Source organism: Orbicella franksi, chromosome 2 (assembly GCF_964199315.1).
Source record: "Orbicella franksi chromosome 2, jaOrbFran1.1, whole genome shotgun sequence".
Lineage (NCBI taxonomy): Eukaryota > Metazoa > Cnidaria > Anthozoa > Scleractinia > Merulinidae > Orbicella > Orbicella franksi.
The window spans coordinates 11,159,270-11,179,186 of NC_138146.1; the positions used below are offsets into that span (position 1 = coordinate 11,159,270).

Genomic DNA, 19,917 nt, shown 5'->3' on the forward strand with positions numbered 1-19,917 from the left:
ACATCAACAGGGATAGTGGAATTGAAATTCCTGAAGCGTGGATGCCCACGAACAAGAAACACAACAACAGGAGAACGGTACAACAGCGGACAACTGAGGGAACAGCTACTCGCCGGAACAATGGAACAATAGGAGGATCGAAATGCACCAATCACAGCCGACCTTTGTGATATAAATGATACCGTGCAATCAGTCGACCTTATCGCCTGAAGAAGACTAGCAGTAAGCAGTCGAAACGTCGCGATCTACATCTCAGAGTGACTACATCGTGAGACAAACGATAATACACTTTATTACCAATAATTGTTGTTGTTGTTTTATTTTTTACAGTTTGAAGGCGTTTGTTTTTATTGTTTTTCAAAACCTACAAACGGCGGGAAAAAAAAATTAATGAATAGATAAACAATGTCATGTAAACGCCGATCACTCGCCTCGCGTTTTCGAAATGGCTTTTTTGTATGAACATCAAAATGGGTTCCCGTCACGCAAACCTGATCTTACTGCAAGCCAAACCTGTTTCCTGTGTTTAAATTGCAGCTTTTTTTTTTTTTTTTACTTTTTTTGGAGAAGGAAATTAGAAAACAGACATTCTACAAAAAGCAAACATAATAAAGCGATCGCGAAGAGTCGCATTAGGCGCGGTGCACAAATGCTGTCAAATGCTGGTTATAGCATTTCTAGCTAGATGAAACACGAAGAAGCGCACTGTACTCACGATAGATAAACGAGAATAAAGAACATTAAAATTATTCTCCCCAATCACATAATTGTTTCAGTCGCATTTCCATTGATCTTCGCTTGCTTTATGCTAGAACAGTCGATTTGGGATCAGTGAAAATTACGCTTGATGTTTGCCGGAGAAAACAATTAAATCACGCCTAAAAATTTTAGTAAGATCCTTCCTTATTCCCAATATTCTGTACGCTTACTAAAGCGAAATTCGTATCAGTATAAATTGCTGAAATAAGTGTTTGTAGCTAAATTTCAAGTTCTCAAGTTCACACTGTTTCCTCGGCGATCCGCAAATCTTGTTTGATTGCTCTGTGAACATTTTGAATGAGAATGAATCACGGAAAATGACAAGACTCCTAGAAAAGAGCGAGAGTGTCGATCGAAGTCTTCAAATCGAGCTACAAAAGGCAATTGATCATCACTTTCAAATAATATGACCATGCAAAATGACGATCTCTCTCAGTTGCTCTCCTTTGACGCAACGATAACTTCGAAGTTAAACTTCGCAGTGTTTTTCAAAAAGCATCACAGTCGCAACAACAACAGAATCGATCAGAATCGAACGTGTCGAATACGTATACTCCCAAGTCTTTCTCCTTCTCTCCCGAACGAGCGTGATGCGCGCGCTATAGATTGGTAACAACCCGCTATTTTATCGGGCCCGGTAAGTACCGGGAAAATTTACGGGTGCTTCGAGAAAAGCTATTTCTGGTCCGGTAAAGTTTCCCGTTAACCGCCCCGGTAAGTTATCGGGCCCGGTATTTACGGGAGCTTTCGAGAAACAGGCCCCAGGTCTCCACTGTCCGGCACCATAGAAACGCGCGCTTCTATGGCGCTTTTATGACGCCGAGCGCATCGTTTTTAAACATTCTATCAAACGTATGCACCATCTTGCTTCTATGGACTGGATTTCAAAAACATTTAAAACCGGCTTTCAAGAATTCAAACAGCGAACAAATGTTGGCGGTGAGTGAGCCATAAGATGATATGTACACTGTGTTTTGTTTTGTTTTGTTTCGTTTTTCCCTGATTTGTAAAGGTGTTCAGCCACCTGTAAAGTAATTGTTACAACGGTTCTTCTGGGTTATTTTTTCCACAGAGGTAATGCTTAGAGAAACGTGTCCTTAACGCTGGACAAATAGGCTTACATCTGAACTTGCAAGCAATAATCTTGCGTTTTATTGCAGTGACTCGCTTGGAGGATGTAGGCGCTCTGGTTGACGACAATTTATTTGAAAGAGACATTCTCATTGCCACGAAGAGACTCGGCTCTTCACCTGACATTACCGAAAGAACACAAGGTAGTAAACCTGCTTCCCAGTCTTCGTAGGGCAATTTTGATATTGGAGTATGGTTTTCCAGCATTGCAGTTCAGAACAATGCATTCAACTGTGTGTTTTTGGGTGCAAGTTGGAGGCGTTCTGTTTGTTTGCTTGATCTTATTGTTGGCGTTTGAAAAATTGCCTGAGTTTATGTATGACTGGACTTATGAATTCGGTGTTAATCTTTTCCATGTCAGGGCTGGTCTTCCTCTTTTCCGTTTCTCCTAAGGGCTCCAATCCAAGGCTTGGCGTGTGATGCTGGTCTGATCATTCTGCGTAGCGGTATGCCCGATCCATTTCCATTTTCTGCTCTGGATGGTGACGGTGATGGGCTCCTGCCTGTTTTTTTCCGTAAAAGTTCTTGATTAGAGATACGGTCTGGCCATCTGATGGGCAGAATCTGACGGAGACAGGTGTTGATGAACACCTGAAGCAACCTGCAGCCTACAGCTCCAAAGTAGTCGATATAAAAATGCAAAAGAATGTCAGTCATTTTTATCTTCGGTACTTGTCTGCTTTTTTCCATTGCTTGGAGTGGCTAGGATTAGTTTTTCAGGCTCTTAAATGTTGTTAAGTCAATGTCTGTAGCTCACCTGGTGCAAAGGAACAGAGACTTTCATTTACACACATTTCATAAATCCAGTCATATATAGAGCATAATTTTTACAATTAGCGTAGAAGAGAGCAAATCCAGAATGAGCAGAATTGATATTTTGACTGAAAAACTGTGGTAGTCAGTGACCGGGTTAGGAAATGCACGGTCTTGAACATCAACAGTCCACGGTAAATTAGGGGAAAACATTGTAAACAAGAAAAAATAAAAATAAGTCATCACCCACAATCCAACAGAAAAAAGTTATGAGCAAACTGCAAACACCAATGTCGTCCAATCAAAGTACACACTCACTTACACGATGTGGAAAACGTGATTGAAAATGTTGATTGAAAGCTCTCACTTGAGTTAATTAGAGTGAAAAGCAAGACGATCTGTACTTACAGAAAACTGCAAAACATAAGATAGCTAAACTGACAACGGATCTTGAATAATAACCAGCATTCTTTGTTTCTCCTCCATTGTCAGCGGTTAAAGACCTGGGTCATCTCTCCTGGTCAGGTACGTGTTACAACAGCCTTATGAACTCCAGTAAAGAAAACGTATATATCACAAAGATAGTACGTCACTCGAGCCAGAAAAATTATACGGTACTTTCTACTGGTTTCCATAGACTAGCACACGGAGCATCGACATCATAGTTCAGGTGACAAGATATCCATTTCACGCGACATGGATTCTTCCTGGTTTCTGTCCTATGAAGCGACTAACAGTTTTACTATCCCCTGGCTGGAATGTTCGCCCGCATTGCAAGTTACAAAAAAAGATATTTGTCCAAATATTTCTCCTTCTGTACACCTGTGAAGTGTGAGGCACTGTAAACCAAAATACAGCATTTATCAATAGTTTCAATAATCAATACACTGAATCGAGCGACTGATCAAATGACAAGTCCAAGGTTCGAGTTCGACATGCTTTATGTAAGTTTGCTAAGGGAAAGACCGTCGAGTCTCACATTAGGTCCTAGCCTGTAGAACAGGTTAGCGAGATTTCAAGATAGCAAAGCGCGAGACACGAGCAGGAAGCAAGACTGTAAGTTCCTCGCTCGCTATCCTGCCGTGCTTCGCATTCCGCCCTGCAATAAACCGCCTGTTCCACATGCTAACCAGGCGCAGAGTCCCAGATAATGATATAATACACTGGCTTGAAAACTGATTTCAAGTTTTGTTACTGCCTTCTGTGTTGACCGGAATGTTCACGCAAACGCAATAACTTCAGTTTGCAGCACCTTTCGAGTAGCTTAAGCACCTATAAACGTGCACTTAACTTCCGTGCTTAACTTCCGTTATGATTGGTAAAGAGGTCTTTCATAAAACATTATGATATATATAGGACTAGGACGTTTCTTAGCTTAAGTTGTAAGTGCATCAGACGAAAGTGCTACACAGCAGCCAGAAATGAGACACTATGACTTTCTCTTGCAAGTGTGTCAGCTTAGAATGGAAAGCGGCATATGTTACTCTCAAAAGTATACTTGGCCGGCAGAGGCCAGCAGGAAAAGTGCCGAGTAAAGTTGGCGACTGGCACTCCATTCACATACTTTCTCGATGCAAGGGTGCATTAGCATTTTTTTATTCTTATTTCATTCTTATAGGAGGAAAATCAGCAGCCAAGTTTGCAGGAAACCAACTCGTCAATTTACTAAGCGTCTTGAATAATCTCAATGAGCCTACTGCCCTGAAAATGGTACGAAGACCTTATTTCTAGACCCCACTTTTTTAATGTTACTAGACAAAAAAATACCTCACAAAGCCTCCATTTATGTGAAAGATCAACGAAAGTAAAAAAGGATTTCACCTTGTTTCAATATTTGTCCTTGCGCAAACTGTAAACAGTCGCTATTCTGCTTATAAATGTTATACTTTGACTCGCCTTACGGGCTCTGCCTCCTACACAGGCTTTTCTTATTTTTATCTTAGCGCATAGGGCGATTGGTAGACTGGGAGTGAGCAATAAGGCGCGAGCGGGAGCTGGTAGCGAGTGAGAAGGGCGTGTGCAGGGAGCGATTCCCTCAATTTCTCCTTCCCATCGCACCCTGCGCTCGCGCTCCTCACTCACTATCAGCTCCCGCTCTCGCCTTATTGCTCACTCCCAGTCTTCCTTTGCGATGAGATAAATATAAGAAAAGCCTGTGTAGAAGGCAGGTAGAAATATACAGTGTTCGATACTACATACTAATCAAATCCATATGCATTTACACACGCTAAACAATTGCCAAAAAATAAGATTTACGAAGTGCTTTATTTTGAAGCATAACAAAAAGAAAAATGTATAATATACAAAATTTAATACATTTCTCATTTGATGGTTTAACATGGATAATGCAATAATCGTATAAATTTTATTTTTAAACCAAGCGAATAAGGGGTTATTTTAAGTTATTTTGTCAAGGTTACTTAGTTTAAGGACGTTCGCGCGAAAATTTTCCAACATTGATTTTTTTTTCTGAGAATTTAACCACTGTACGATGATGAGTTAGTTATGTCAGAAATGCAAAAAAATGGTGGGGGGTTACCGACTTTGTTTGGAGAGAACATGCCCGGAAGAACACCCTAAATCTGAAAAACTCGGCCTTCGTTAGCGAATAAGGCCACAGTGTCTGTAAGCCCAAAAATATTGCAATTAGAACTTTGATGTGAAATGTTCTCTGCCAAATATTGTTTAAGTGGGCCTATTAAGTGAATTTAGTCAACTGGTGAGGTTCCTTAACGAACAAGTTCGCATTTAACGATCATAGTTTCGCGCGCCTTGCAGCCGCAAGATGGCAGGATTCGATGTCCCGTGGACAGAAATCTTGAAATTTTTAACTTCCCACAATGATTTTTTGTTTATTTTTGGACAATGTGGAGATAATTGTAAATAAAATCTGTTTCTGGAAAGAAAAATAGGGGTCACCGAACGTCCAAGATCGTTAAATCCAGGCAAAGCTGTAGCAATGGCCATCTGCCCTATCATTGTTCATTTTATTACGTAGCACGCGCGCTCATGCATGACGTGGTGTGTGAATTTGCGTGTAAGGATGCGCAGAAACAATTAGTGCGAACGTCCTTAATACCGTGGAAACCTTACGCATGAAATCAGAAATTCCCCTTCCCACTGGTACTGAGCTTTGTAGGTGAAGGTTACACTCGAGGTAATTTATTGTATTTTGCAGTTTACGATTCAAGCAATAAGTGAAATCTGCCTCGCCAACAAAGATAACCAGGACAAAGCAAGGTATGTCAAGACTTCTCACCAAAACTTTTCAGTGAAAGGTTGGCATCGGTTTCTTGGATTGATTGCCCAAGTTTATCAAGGTTTACTTCAAGGTTATTATCATCGGGGAAAAAGATATCCAAAGCCAGGGGCCCGTTTCTCGAAAGCCCCGGAAACCTTTCGGGCTCGTAAAGCCATTTTTAGTTCATCCGTATCTAAAAACGGAGAAGTGTATACGCCTGAAACTTCTTGTATGAAGGGAACCTGTGTTCATATTAAGAAAATGTGAATAAACGGCTCTGTAATCACAAGGTTTAAGATGTTGCTACGGCTTTCCGGGTGCGAAAACATTTTGGGACTTTCGAGAAACGGGCCCCTGGGCCCAGTTGTTCGAAGGCTGAATAAAACTATCCAACGGATAAATCACTATCCAGCGGATTTGTTTCGGCAAAACAAACTTCGCTATCCACTGGATAATGATTTATCCGGTGGATAGCGTTATCCACCTTCGAACAACCCAGGCCTGCAGTTTAACAAATAGATCCCTTGTTGCTGTGCGTCTGTTCCACAGATGGTGTCAAGACGTGGTAAGAACAAAAATGTGGAACACAAGGAGATAGCCGGGTTTGTCATGATGTTCTTGCCATCTCGACGCCTTCTGGGATCAGCCACTAAGAGCTACTAGAACTAATTATTGAACAGGCTCACGGCAGCATGGAATCTATTTTTTTAAATGACGCTAAGTCTGTTCACTAAATCATCATAAGTAAGAACCAGGGGACCAATCATAATGCAAGAATAAGTCGACATATGTATATTACCAGTAGATTATCAAGACAAGAGAGTGTATCCCCCATATAAACCTTCTACCCAAGGTAATCCCTCTTAAGTTATTTTTAGACATTGTACGGAGTTCTTTCGAGGATATTACTCGCGCGTTGGGTGGATGTTTTCGTGAAGGATCTGTTTATGTTTCGTTTCGTTTCAATGCAAAGGAAAACCTCCAACGCTGTGGAGATGTCTTCTTTGATGTTTTGATTACAAGCAAAGGAGCTTCGGCTCTCGGTATGTTTTAATACATTTCGAAACTTTGATAGGAGTTTAAATAAGAGACGGATATCCCCTGCACAAACAATAACAACAGAGTGAACGGCAGCGACGTTTAGACAAACGAGTGCAAAGCAAACAAACGCCCAAACACAAGCTAGGCAACCGAACAAACAGATGGTCGAGAGTATAGGCAGACGCTCGCTGTCCAAGTAGTAAAAAGCAATTTAAGCAGCAACGGCAACAACGCCAAAGACAACGTCGATTAAAAAAAAAAACAACAAAAAACGACTATTCAACCTACGAATCTCGCGAGAATTTAGATTCATTCAGTTCGTCTATACAGTCAGAAATATCCCAAACAGAATATGTAAGACATTGTCAAAATTCGAAAAAGAAATGTGGCTATTTCCCGTTGTTGTTTTGTGACCTTTTGTAAACAACGGCAAAGAAATGAACGAACAATTATAACGCACGCTTACACAGCCACTGTACTCGTTGCCGTTACCGTTGAAGATTGCTTAATCAAACTTCCTAAAACCGAATAAACGGCAAAATAATGAACAGCCAAACGAACGCAAAACAAACGAAAGACTGCCTTAACAACTAGTGAGACAACTCAGATAGTGCAGAGCGCAATTGATAGCTCTGGTACAGTAGTCCCATAAGTACTCACCCCTGCTCGGTTCACTTCCGGTTTGTGTCTACCTTGGTAGTCTGCTACGGCTTTTCCTCTTTGCAGCGTGTATGTTTCAAGGTCGTATTTTAATTCAAGGTCCAAAAATTACGCACAAATTAATTACTACTGGTGTTTTACGTTGATTTTCGTTCATTTTAAATTCAATAATACGCTGAAGCAGCAAACGCGATAATTTAGCTCTTCACGCCAACTTTGTACCGTGATACTTTTGTTTTCCTCGCAAAGGCATGTAATATGAAACCCTTGTTTTCTCCAAAACATACGGAAGATGTCCTTGTTTTTTGGAGATAAATGAATGAAAGTTAAATATCTGATGTAGTGATGAAGAAACGGAACAGAAACGATGTTGTTTTACTACAAATGCAAATTTTTACCGATGAACAAGAACTATTTTAATTATCAGATAGTCACGAAATACCACTTTCTTTTTCTGTTGCCACCTTTGTTGTTAACAATAAAAAAATTCAAAATTAACACACAACGATATTGATGGCAGAGAAGCATTTCAACGAAAAGTATTGAAGATAAACAGCGCTACTTGGCCAATATGAATGAGTCTCCTCAAAGACTGATTAAATTAATTTGCGCTTTCATCAGGTATCACGGTGTCTGCAGCAATATTTGAGCATTTTCCTGGTTTCTTTTGTTACAAATTTTCAATTTGCGGAGTATTAAAGCCACTAACTTGGGAAATTTTTGGTCTCTCTTACAGACACAATTAAGGCAAGAAATAAACAAGCCGCTAAGGAGAAGCAATACATTTGAACCCTGACAAGCACACTATTGTAGATTGAAAACAGCAGATGATATTTGTTGAACCGACCTGTGTGTAATTCTAAAAGCTACGCAGCCACAGTACCGTTTCACTTTTGCAGTAAAAAGGGACAATTGGCGCTACCTGAAAAATAACTGCCGTCCTTGGTCACATGACATGATATATAAAATACCGCGTGGAAAGATAGTGTATAACACTAACGATGCTAAGACGCATGCGTCTTACATGTTGAGCTCTACCATAAGGAAAACCACTCAACATTTGTGCGTGATTCCGTATGCAGTGTATCCTTCACCTAATATAGAAGCCACGAACGCTAACTAATCTACGCATGCGTTTAGGGCAAATTAGTTTTGTTCTAAGGAGAATGGTACCACAAGGAGAGCAAGGGGTTACCTGAAACAAATATATAGCTTTGCGATGTTCAAAGCTAAGTGACGGTGATGAAATGTGTTTTACGTAGAGTACACATGTACCTTTCCCACCCTACCCCCACTACTTCCTTGCCTCTAGACTAATTAATTAATTGAAATTAATTAAACAAACATTAAAGTTTACACCTTAACGCCATCGCGCCATAGGGCCATAGGGCCATAGCGCCATAGCGCCATAGCGGCTTAGTTCCTTAGTGGCAGGCAGCTCCCATAACCATCCCAATAGTGCACTCTGCACTAAAAAGGCGGCTGAGAGTGCAGAAAACATCTCTAGTATGAAACGAAACCAAAACATATAAAATGACGTTCCTGCCATTTCGTCTCAAGTAATTTCGAGAAAGTCGCTTCGGCTGTCTACGCATCGCGCGAGTATTATCCTCGGAAGAACTGGGTACCATGTCTAAAGTTTAACCCTTTGAATACCAACTACGCATATATGCGTAATTAATGGTCGTGCTCTTTGTACCACTTGTGACGTCATCAATTTAAGTGTCATCAGATATTCTTGATAAGCAGATAGTAGTGCTAGGCTAGCCCTTTCCGCACAATGGTCAGGTTTAGATATCGACGACATTCCGACGTCGCAAATCGAAAAACAAGGTTATCAGTTTTGGTGCAAAAACGGTGGTAAAATAGTCCACAACGCCTATGATCGATCAAGGTCCATTTCTAGGCTTCGCCCGTAATTAACACCCAACTTTTCACTGCAGAAAGAACATACAATGCAAAAGGTAGCCAGTGTAAAAGGGCAGAGAAAAACAGAAAGGAAAGGGCCAACAAACGAAATTGAGAACGGTTAATGGCTTATGCGCGTGCCCGTAATTGAAGTTTTGCTCAATTTTGTACTTAATCCTCGAAAAATCTCTCCTTTTAGTAAAAAAAATGCTTTTCAAGCAAAAATTAGGCTTATTTAGCGTCATGGCAGCTAAAAAACCTGACTAAACGGTTAAAAACGGCATTTTTTGGCGAAAGTTTGGTATTCAAAGGGTTAAGAGGGATTACCTTGGGTAGAAGACTTATATGGGGGATTCACTCTCTTACCTTGATAATCTCTTGATATTACGAATGGTCCCGATCAACTATTGATAGCCAGACTCTTCATCGTGAGACAAAGATCAAACATAGTTATCTGTATAACCACGATGAATAATAACCACTTCTTTTATAAGTGTAAACAGAAGCATATCTTTTGGTGTAAATTAAATGGTGTCCAAAAGGTGCGACTGGAGCTCACTACAGCCAAGGAAATTTACAATTAACGTAATCTAAGGTGAATAATAAGAGAGTGTTTCGTGTCGCAGAGGATAAAAATGTGTGTTAAGGCCGCTGTCCACTTGAGCAAGACCCGTGTCACAGGATTGGCTACTTTTAGATTTCCGCGAGACCTGGGGTGATGTAAAAACAACTTGACATGCATTACGGAATAAGACCTATATGTGGGATTAACTCTCTTCATCCTTTCTCGATTTAGAAGTAATACATCAAGGTCGGTATAATCAAACAAGTCTCGTGATTTGGTTTTAGATGTTATGGTCTTCTCCAGAAACTTACAGAAGTTTTGAGCACGACGGAATCAGAGTTATCCGCCCTGGTGAGACATAAACAACGAGTGCCCACAAACGGAAAATCTATGACTTTGCTTTGCTCTAAAATGTTTGAACTTTTGTCCTGCCACAATGTAACAAACCATGCAGTAATCACTTATTAAACCTGTTAAAAAGGAAATTAAAACGAACGGAAACTGACAATTCGTAAGGGAGAAAACAGACATTTTTAAAATTTCATAATCGGACGAGCACTCAACGTGGGGCAGCTTTGAAATTAATCACTTAATCAAAACTATAACAAAATTCTCGAACGTGATTGGCTATCAGCAATCCGATTTGAGCATTAATTGGACAGTGTACGTGTCATGTTTGTAATTGGACAGTACGCGTCATTTTGCGCGTGCCGTTGCGGTGCACTTTGTTGAGTAAACTGCTGTGTTTTTCGGCATTCATAACGACGTTTAATCGTTCAGCGCTCAATCGATGGTTTGTTCTTTTCTCGAATTTTGTCATAGTTTTGATTAATTGGTAACAGGGCTTCGCGTCGTCCAATTCGGTCTGTAATCAGACTCGTGATTAACAAATCGGACTCTCGCTTCTCGGTCGTCCGATTTTGTTAATCACTCGTATGATTACAGACCGAATTGGACTCCACTCAGTCCTATCACCATTATTAATCGGCGCGCGATCACGCGGCTGTCCAATTACAGGAATCCAATTTGAACTTTTTGTAATTGGATACCTATAATTGGATCCCCATGTGATTTTCACGTCAATTTCGCACGCTTTAATGGCTTCCTTCGCAATGTTTCCTACAATTTTCAAAACTTATGAAAAGCGCTACAGACATTTTCGCTCAAAAGAACTTCCCAAAACAATTTTTAATTCCGAAATTTGTTATAGATACGATTAATTAGTAATTGGACCTCGTGTCGTACAATTCAGGGAGTAATCGCGCTCGTATTTTCAAATCGGCCTCGTGCTTCGTGCTTGTCCGATTTCGAAATTACTCGCGCAATTACTCCCTGAATTGTATTCCATTCGGTCCAATTACTACTATTTATTTTTTGACTGGGGAAATTACTTCATTGTGATTGGGCTGAGACCAGGCAAATTTATGTTAATTTTTTATTTGCACTGCAGTGCAAATGAACCCACGCGCCTTCGTAATTTTCTCAGTCATATAATAAATGAGTTATCGTAGGAAAGCTGGAGCAATTAAGGATTTACACTACTCGTGATATTTGAAAATTCTTTCAAATTGCACTTGTCTAAAGACTCGTGAAATTTGGAGAGAATTTTCGAATATCACTCGCATTCACGCGAATTGTATGGCACGAGGTTCAATTACCATGTTCCGATACTCAAATAATTCCAACAACTAGTGTAGAACATTCCTATCATTACTGCTCGCGTAGTTCAGTAGCATTTCGTTCAAGACACAGATTCTTTAAACGAGCTTGACGCACTTCTGATATCAGGAGCTTAAGCGACGATGGCGACGCCGAGGACGACGCTTTGTCAAAAATGAATTTATATTTTACCCGCGAAATTTGCGATTGTCTAGAATTTTTCGGTACGCCAATGGCTCTAAAAACGTGCTCAGGCTAAATATGCAATGACAGCGTCCAGGTGCAAATGGAAAGACGAAAAATTAGCCATTGCCGTCCGGGTTCCTCAGACTACGCGGAACTTGGTCATTTCACGTTGTTGTTTCGCAGTGGACGGCAAAGAAATGTACAAAGATTTATAACGCACGTGCACCGCCATTGTTTTGCTCATTAAACTTTTTGTCTGGTGACGTTCTCGTTGCCGTCGTCGTTGTGGCTCGCTTAAGCTTCCTATTAAACTGAAAAAACCGAAATTTATACTTTTGGTCAAATCCGTTGTTTTATAAAATGGTGGCCATGTTCTAATGAAGGCCTCTGTGTAAAACACTTTTTCAGAGACGTTCCTCTGCTGCCTGTTTGCTCACCCTCGTTTGCGAAAACCTTGAAAATCAGAAAGCTCTTCTTTGCACCGACAGACTGCAAGTGAGTAATGCAGTCAACTGAAAATTCATGCACTTTAAGTTGGTTTATTTTGCTCAGATTTCTAAATTGTGGCTCAGTTCTTTGTGCGTGCGGCTGTCACATCTTATTCTTTCCGGTTTGATCTTCACGTAAAGAAAACAATGCAAAAGGTATTAAAATCTCCTAGCGCATTATAACATAGCGCGCATGAACGAAATCTCTATGTACTCACGGCCGTGGGTATATGAGATGACGTGTGCAGCTTCATTTTGGCTGCAAAATTTCCGTCGAGTTTAGTGCGAGTTCCTTTTTTAAGTTTCGGCAATGTGAAGATTATTCTGAACAATCCAAACTCTTCTTCAAGCCTTTGACTTTTGCCAAGCTAAGATGTTTACTTAAACCTGAGTATTCTGACTTTGTTTGTCAACATTTTCATTGAGTAATTTTCACTTTGTCTGCCTACATTTTCATTATAATTAATTCGAAGAAGTGAATTTTTCATTGACGATTTTAGAAACCAGGTTAAGCGTTTTCGCTCAACCGTCGCTCAACTGATTGTGGCGAGTTAGGATCCTAATGACCTTTGTTTTTCTAGACTGTTCACAGCCCTCTATTTTCTCACTTTACAAACCAAAGACGTCAACAAACCTAAACGTATACCATTTATAACTACCCTCAATCCGTCACTTCCTCACATCTCTAACATCATCAAAAAACATTACAATTTGTTGCTCTCTTCTAACCGCTGCAAAAGTGTTTTTCAGCATTTGCCTGTTGTAGCCTTCAGACGCTCCCCTAACCTTCGTGACTTACTAGTTACAGCTAAACTCACTTCTAATTCTTCTAATCCCCAACTCCCTTCTGGTTCTTTCCGTTGTGGCAAAAAATGTGCTACTGGTCCCTACATTTCTCACGGACTTACTACATATACCCTCTTTTCTACCGGGGAAACGCGCCCCATAAAATCTAACCTGACCTGTGACACTAAAAACCTCATCTACATGATTCAATGTAACCGCTGTAATTTACAATACATAGGAGAGACGAAACGACGATTAAAAGACCGATTTAATGAACACCGCCGTACCATAGATAACGCTAACAACAAATCTAAACCTGCTACAGCCGCCGAACATTTCCTGTCCTCTCCTAACCACACTGCTAACGACACACTATTAATCCCCATCGAAAAAATCTTTTCGAACCGATACCCTATCCGTAAGGCCAGGGAAGCTTTTTTAATTCAAAAAAGCAGAACAATTGATCGTGATGGTCCGAACGTCCGTGAAGAAACATATTAACTGTTTCCATTTGTTTCCTTTTATTATGTTCTTTTATTATGTTCTTTTATTTTACCATATGCTTCTCTTTAATTTACACTGTCAATTAGTTTCACGTATTTCCGATATTACGAAAATATCGGTTACATAAATACACGTCCCCAGGCACGTCCTGCCCGTCCCGATATAAAATTCTCATTGTACCTGAAGAAGGCTGGTTTGGCCAGCCGAAATAAAGTACACCTTCAAAAAAATCATCCTACGTTGTGTCGGTTTTTGCTTTTGTATTCTTCTATTTTCTTGTATTTTTCTTTGATCGTACTCGTGGATAGAATCGCGAGAGAACTGGACGCCAGCGCAAAACGGAAGACCTGACTGAGTAGGGGTGGAGACCGAGAAAAATAGAGAGGCTGTAGACATCTTTGGAAAAAAGTGAATTCCCCGTTTCTCCAGAAACGGAAAATTCCCATTGGTTGAGAAGCGAAAAAGTGTCACCACCTTGACAACGGCTGATCACGATTGCGTCCAGGGGCCTGTTTCTCGAAAGCCCCGGACACTTTTCGGGCCCGTAAAGCCATAGCAAAATCTCAAATGTTACGACTACAGAGCTGTTTTATCCACATATCCTTAATATGAAGAGAAGTTCCCTTCATACAAGACGTTTCAGGCGTATACACTTCTCCGTTTTTAGATACACATGGCTTTACGGGCCCGAAAAGTTTCCGGGGCTTCCGAGAAACGGGCCCCAGGTGCGTTTTGCGGCTTGTAGCAGTTGTCATCACTGACACGTGCCGTGATTCGTAATAGAGCGGTTGTTTTTAAAATAGAATCCTGTTAAGAGAAATTTCAGTGTTTCTTCCGACTCAAGGATGAACAGATAGAGGCTGCTGTTCATCTTCTTCGGTCGGAAGACGTTGTTGCAATTTTGCCGACCGGCTTTAAGGAAAGTCTGATATATCAACTCTGCGTAACGGCAAAAGAAATGCAAATGTACGAATGCTGAAACAAATCAGGAGAGATGAAAGAGCTTAGGATTCCTTTCATCGCTCAGTCAACAGAGGAGACAAAGGAGGGCGGGCTTCTGCTGATTGGCGAAGCGAAATACAAGCTTGTTTTCGGAAGACAGCAGAGGACTTGTTGGATACAAAATTCTAAAATATGTTAGAGAATGAAGATTCTCTGCTAACAATTGTGTCACGCTCATTGTAGTTGACGAGAGCCACACCGTGTAACACCTTCGGAATAAGTTCCCCGCAGATATGTAAGACATCTTGCCAAGACTCCCCAAGCGAATAGCAAAAGAGGTAGCGCATATCCTAAAAAAAATCGGAAGGAGCGCTTGATTTCGGCTTTCTCCCCTTTTCAGCAGCTTTTCTTGGAGTTGAAGAAGTCTTGTGAGACGACATTCTCGAAACACGAACGTGATGTTGTTTACAAACTGATACTTGTAATTAAGGAAGCAATTTACCGCTCAAATTTTATTGGTCCGATTTCGTTAATAGCAGATTTGCACGTTGTCGTCATTCGACAACTACCAGAATTCCTTTCGTTTTTTATTTATTATTTAATTCCCAGTGGGGTTTAAATAACAATTTTCCTAATTAGCACAATTTCACTAGTTAGCATAAGAAACAGAAAAAGTGAAGGATTCTGGTAGTTGTAGTCAAATGACGCCATCATGCAAATGGCCTATCGATCAATGAGTGGAGCTGTTAATAATTACAAGGCGATAGCAGCGGGAGGAGCTTAATAAATCCACTTTTTACCAAAGATGTCTACAGCCTAGCCTGCGAACAGGCTCCCGGTGAGCGCAAAGGAAGCGAGGGAGCCTGTAGACATTCTATTGATGCCGCCGTTCTGATACCAGCTCCTGGTATCATGATATGATTGGTTAAATGGCTGATTGTTGACATCTTTGAGATGAATATTTGACAGATCTTTGTAAAATTATACAACTCCAACGGTTCGTTACAATAGTGCATTTGCCGTTCTCTTTTAAGGTCATTCCTCACATTTGCATTGCGCATCCTTACTGCGCATAATTTATGGCGTCATTAGCGCGCGCTCGTGCACGCGCATATTGAAAACATAACGGATTTGCCTTGATATTGAGCTCTTTCAGTTGAAAAATGGCTCTAGCTCACCAACGAGCATGGGCACCCCAATTTTTTTTTCCAGTCATTGCAATCAACTAATCATAAGCTTCGCATGAGGAAAGACTGATCTAATTTCTATTGCTGAAAATTGAATGAATAAGAAAAATAGCAGATACACTGTGGTCTTTTCTATTTTGCAGTGGGTAACCACGTCAAGAAATTTGGTTCAAATTTTTAATCAAGGATTTAGCTTTCTGTCTGAATCAAACTTAAAATGTTTATTTGTGTCCGACACAATGTATTGACTGTAGTTTAATGCGTTTTGTTATGAGTCTGGGCTCACAAAGATTTTACAATTACTGGGAATGCGTTTTTATAATAAGCATTAAATAATGCCAAAATGGGGCATTTTCAATGCCGCACTGCTCCTTAATGAGCATGGGCACCCCCCCTTTTTTATTTCAAAATTGAAGTTATCATATGACAAATATTCAGTGGACAAAGTTTGAACAAAAATCTATTGTCACTTTTATTTCAGAGGAATTAGCTTAAGTTTCGGTCTCTCGACCTCTCGTTATTTCACAAGTGATTCTCAAGGGTACTTTATGCTCTGTCACGAGGAAGAATTTTAAGTAGAAGCTAGTGGAGTGGAGCCGTTTGGCGGTGCTATAGCAATTTTTTTTTTAGAGGTCAAAGCATGGTTTCCGGACTTTCGCTGTTATCTGCTTGTCGCTTCGAAGAGTTTGACGCCTCTATCATGTGCTTATAATTTCTTTAGGCTCATTTCAGTATTGCAAAATATGTTTTAAGCTCTCTAACTAATGGTTCTGGAGGGACAAAGTTAAGTTTGAAATATTCCGTGAACATGTTGCCTACTTGCACTCTATATTATGATGCTCGACCCAGCTATGAGGCCCTGTTAGGGTTAAATTCCGACAAGCGACGTGGCCTCGAAACGGCGACATGAGAGCTATGAATTGGCGACGAACGACAGACTACTCCAGCGAAATAGGGAAAGCGACACCAATGGCAAGATAGACCGACAACAAATTTCGGAACTGAGAATGTATCGATTGTTTTAAACGTCTGAGTTGAAGTGAAGACTAATTTCCAGACTTTTAAATGTGTCTTCCTCTCTCACGCGCGATGTCGACGGATCGTGAAACACACCCGAAAACACAGGCTTTCTTATATATGCTAAAACGTCCACGTCGAATAAATCGAGTCCGTCATTGCTGAGTATTTTTTCTCACTTTCAGCTGAGTGAGTAGTGCCCTAAAACGCCTAAAAACACGCTTAAGGAAAAAAGAAAGAGATCTTCGACCGTCTGCTTCATATTTTTATTAGTGGGTCACCAGTAAAAGAATATCAAGCTGTATTATCAGCAAATGGCATTATGGAAGGAAAAGAGAGACAGGGGAAAGCTGCCAAGGTCTTCTCGTCTTCAGCAGAAGATAAGGGTTACGCCAAATTCAAAGGAAGATTATAGATAGGAGAGGTTATCTGACTGAGGCCGTTGAGATTTTGAGTTAAAGAACGGTTGTTAAACATAAACATGGTAAAAATAGTCATAGGTTCGATTGTACTTTAGGTCCAAATACTGACTGGAAAATGGCTGAAAATAGCAATTCTAAGCGTCTAAGTTTCAAAATTTCCCGGGGGGAGCATGCCCCCACATCCCCTAGAAGGTTAGCAACTTCAGTGCTCGAAAGCATGCCCAAGCCCTTAGAAAGCATGCCCCCAGCCCCTTAGAAAATTTTGAAAAATTGAAGTAGCTAAGAAGTCTTTTCCTTCATTCTGAGTCGAAATGTGATGCTTTAAAAGTAACCATAAAGTAATCATTAAACCTACTGACCGGAGAAATGCTGGCTTTGCATAAGAATTTCTAGTGCTGAAAAATGTTCGAAGCAAGTGCAAAGCATACAAGAAGTAAATTATATCCAAAGAGATACTTAATTATATATGTAGTTAACTAAAACAGCAAGGAACCTTCAATGCGTAAGAAATAATAGTTTCAGCGTAAGAGCGCAAGATTGAATTCGTTTGCGTGAGCCTCATGCTCAATGCGTGAGACTTGAGAGCACTCTGTTGGTTTTTTTTTTTAATAAACAAAGGTATTACGATGTGTTATACGTGTAGCTTCGTTTTAATTGAACAAGGTCAAATTTCCCGACACAACTCCTCTGAGACGAAATTCCGACAGGCGACATAGGAATCTTGTGAAATGCCGACATGGCTGGTGGCGAATTTCAGACAGGGGACATGGGTACCCCCCCTAACAGGGCCTCAGCTATTTGATTAGCTCGATTAGAACTGTTTGCAAGTACCAAAAATGTAGCTTCTTGACAGGTCTAATTCTCTCATTGACTGATTTGTTACAGGCTTATCACCAAGGGCGGATATGTCCCCGCCCCGATCGCTTTGCTCTCCGAATTCTTTTGTTTCGCGCTCGCCGAAATTTTTTTCCGTCCTCGCCGGGAGCCTGTTCGCAGGCTATCTACAGCCTCTTTATTCTTCTTACTCGCTTCGCTCGCAAACCACACCCCCCACCCCCGGGTGCCTCGCGCTCGCTTTTTCTTTCGCGTGTGTAGATAGAGAGGCTGTGAACAGTCTATTGTTTTTCTTCACCGTGCATTGTGAGAACTTTGTAGTCAATCACAAATAAAACATGTTTTTGTGCCCTAGTTGTTGTCGCCATGTTATAAAAGAATTGGTTCATGCTTTTAGCTGTGCGTATGTCGAATTATGGACGCACTTAAGAAGTTTGGAGAGCACTCAAGAGGCTAGAGTTGCTCTCGGCTGTCGCCTCGAGCAACTCTTACGCTTCTTTCGTGCTCTCCAAACTTTTCCGCGTGCATCCATAACTCGATAGAAGCACGCTAAGCGTGAACTAATTCTTAACTGTATGTTGTTGTCATTGTCGCCATCATTACCATTAATAGTGAATTTAACTTAATCGTGTCTCCAGGACTGCTTAACCTCTGTCTCTGTGGAGAATTGGACAGCATGGGAGGAGAATGAAGCAGCACAACTGATGACATTTCTTGGGATCGATCACCCAGGTGAGCAAATGAAATGTGGAAAGGCACTTGACTCGCTGGAAACTTTTTTTAAATACCAAGAGCTTAATTTTATCACTTTGAAGAGAGAATTCCTTAGACGTCGTTAGCGAAAGCATAACCTAAAGGCCTTTCCAAATGAGAAATGTTTAGCGACCAAACATCATCAAACATTGTTTGGTGACCAAACATGCTGATGTTGAAGGGAGTGGCCAAACGGTTAAAACATGTTTGATCAAACACATTCTCGTCCCCAGAGCCCACGATCCTTCTGGCCTGCGGCAGGGATCGAGAGCTCTGGGCTGGTCCAACACCGGAAGTCCGTGATTCACGGACTTCCCGTCAAATCCGATTGGCTGAGAATACGAAACGAATACTCTGCGCATGCTCAGAAAATCGGGTCTGGCCAGAGCTCTTGATCCCTGCCGCAGGCCAGAAGGATCGTGGGCTCAGGGGACGAGAATAGATCAAACTTTGGATACAAGCCGCTGAGCACGCGTGGTACGTATGCGCGCGCCAAACATGTTTTGATACGGCTGTCCAAGCGAACAAAACATCGCCCATCCAACACGAGAACAAAAGAAAAGTTTTAACTTGTTTGATGGTCTTCAAATGTTATCAAACACGACCAAACACGATCAAACAAGGTGGCCAAACGGTAAAATGTTTGGTCACCAAACAATGTTTGAGTGTTTGGTCGCCAAACATTTCCCGTTTGGACAGGCCTCTTAAAACATCTGCAGCTGTATGTTCGGAGATAAGAGCCTGTTACTGGCACTGGCTCAACCAGCATTTGGTTAACATTGCAACATCGCACTACCAGTATTTACCACAAAGTTGTTGAAAAACTTCGATAGAACTTCAAGACTTGTTCAGTCCTTATTGGGGTAGTGATGGTTTCATTGCCATTTTAGGCCTTCATTATCTAAGACATCAAAATTCCTCGTTCTCTTTTATCTTATTGTTTTGTTTTTATTTATCAGTTGAGCCAAATTCTCAGTGGGCGAAGATTAGAGTACTACACGCTAGCCTTGGAGGAGAGACGGAATGAAACGCATTTCAAAATTGCATTAAAATCTGATTTCTTTACCTTGTATACCTGGGT

At 40.9% G+C, this 19,917-nt stretch overlaps 1 protein-coding gene across 1 annotated transcript; it reads left to right on the forward strand.

Annotated features, from left to right (window-relative positions):
• The first annotated feature begins 1,066 nt into the window (after window positions 1–1,066).
• Window positions 1,067–19,899, forward strand: LOC145480057 (armadillo-like helical domain-containing protein 2). The gene is made up of 8 exons (XM_081458546.1): window positions 1,067–1,698; window positions 1,920–2,033; window positions 3,136–3,168; window positions 4,262–4,353; window positions 5,822–5,883; window positions 10,343–10,409; window positions 12,312–12,398; window positions 18,722–19,899. Exons 1-8 carry the CDS (start codon window positions 1,614–1,616, stop codon window positions 18,920–18,922), a joined length of 741 nt encoding a protein of 246 aa, XP_081314672.1. The 5' UTR covers window positions 1,067–1,613; the 3' UTR covers window positions 18,923–19,899.
• Window positions 19,900–19,917: the final 18 nt, after the last annotated feature.

Bases quoted from the DNA above. Each gene is read 5' to 3' on its own strand.
- LOC145480057 (XM_081458546.1), top strand. From the start codon at position 1,614: ATGCACCATCTTGCTTCTATGGACTGGATTTCAAAAACATTTAAAACC. The intron at 4,354-5,821 runs GTACGAAGACCT...TGTATTTTGCAG, and splicing joins AGCCTACTGCCCTGAAAATG to TTTACGATTCAAGCAATAAG. The intron at 5,884-10,342 runs GTATGTCAAGAC...ATTTGGTTTTAG, and splicing joins GATAACCAGGACAAAGCAAG to ATGTTATGGTCTTCTCCAGA.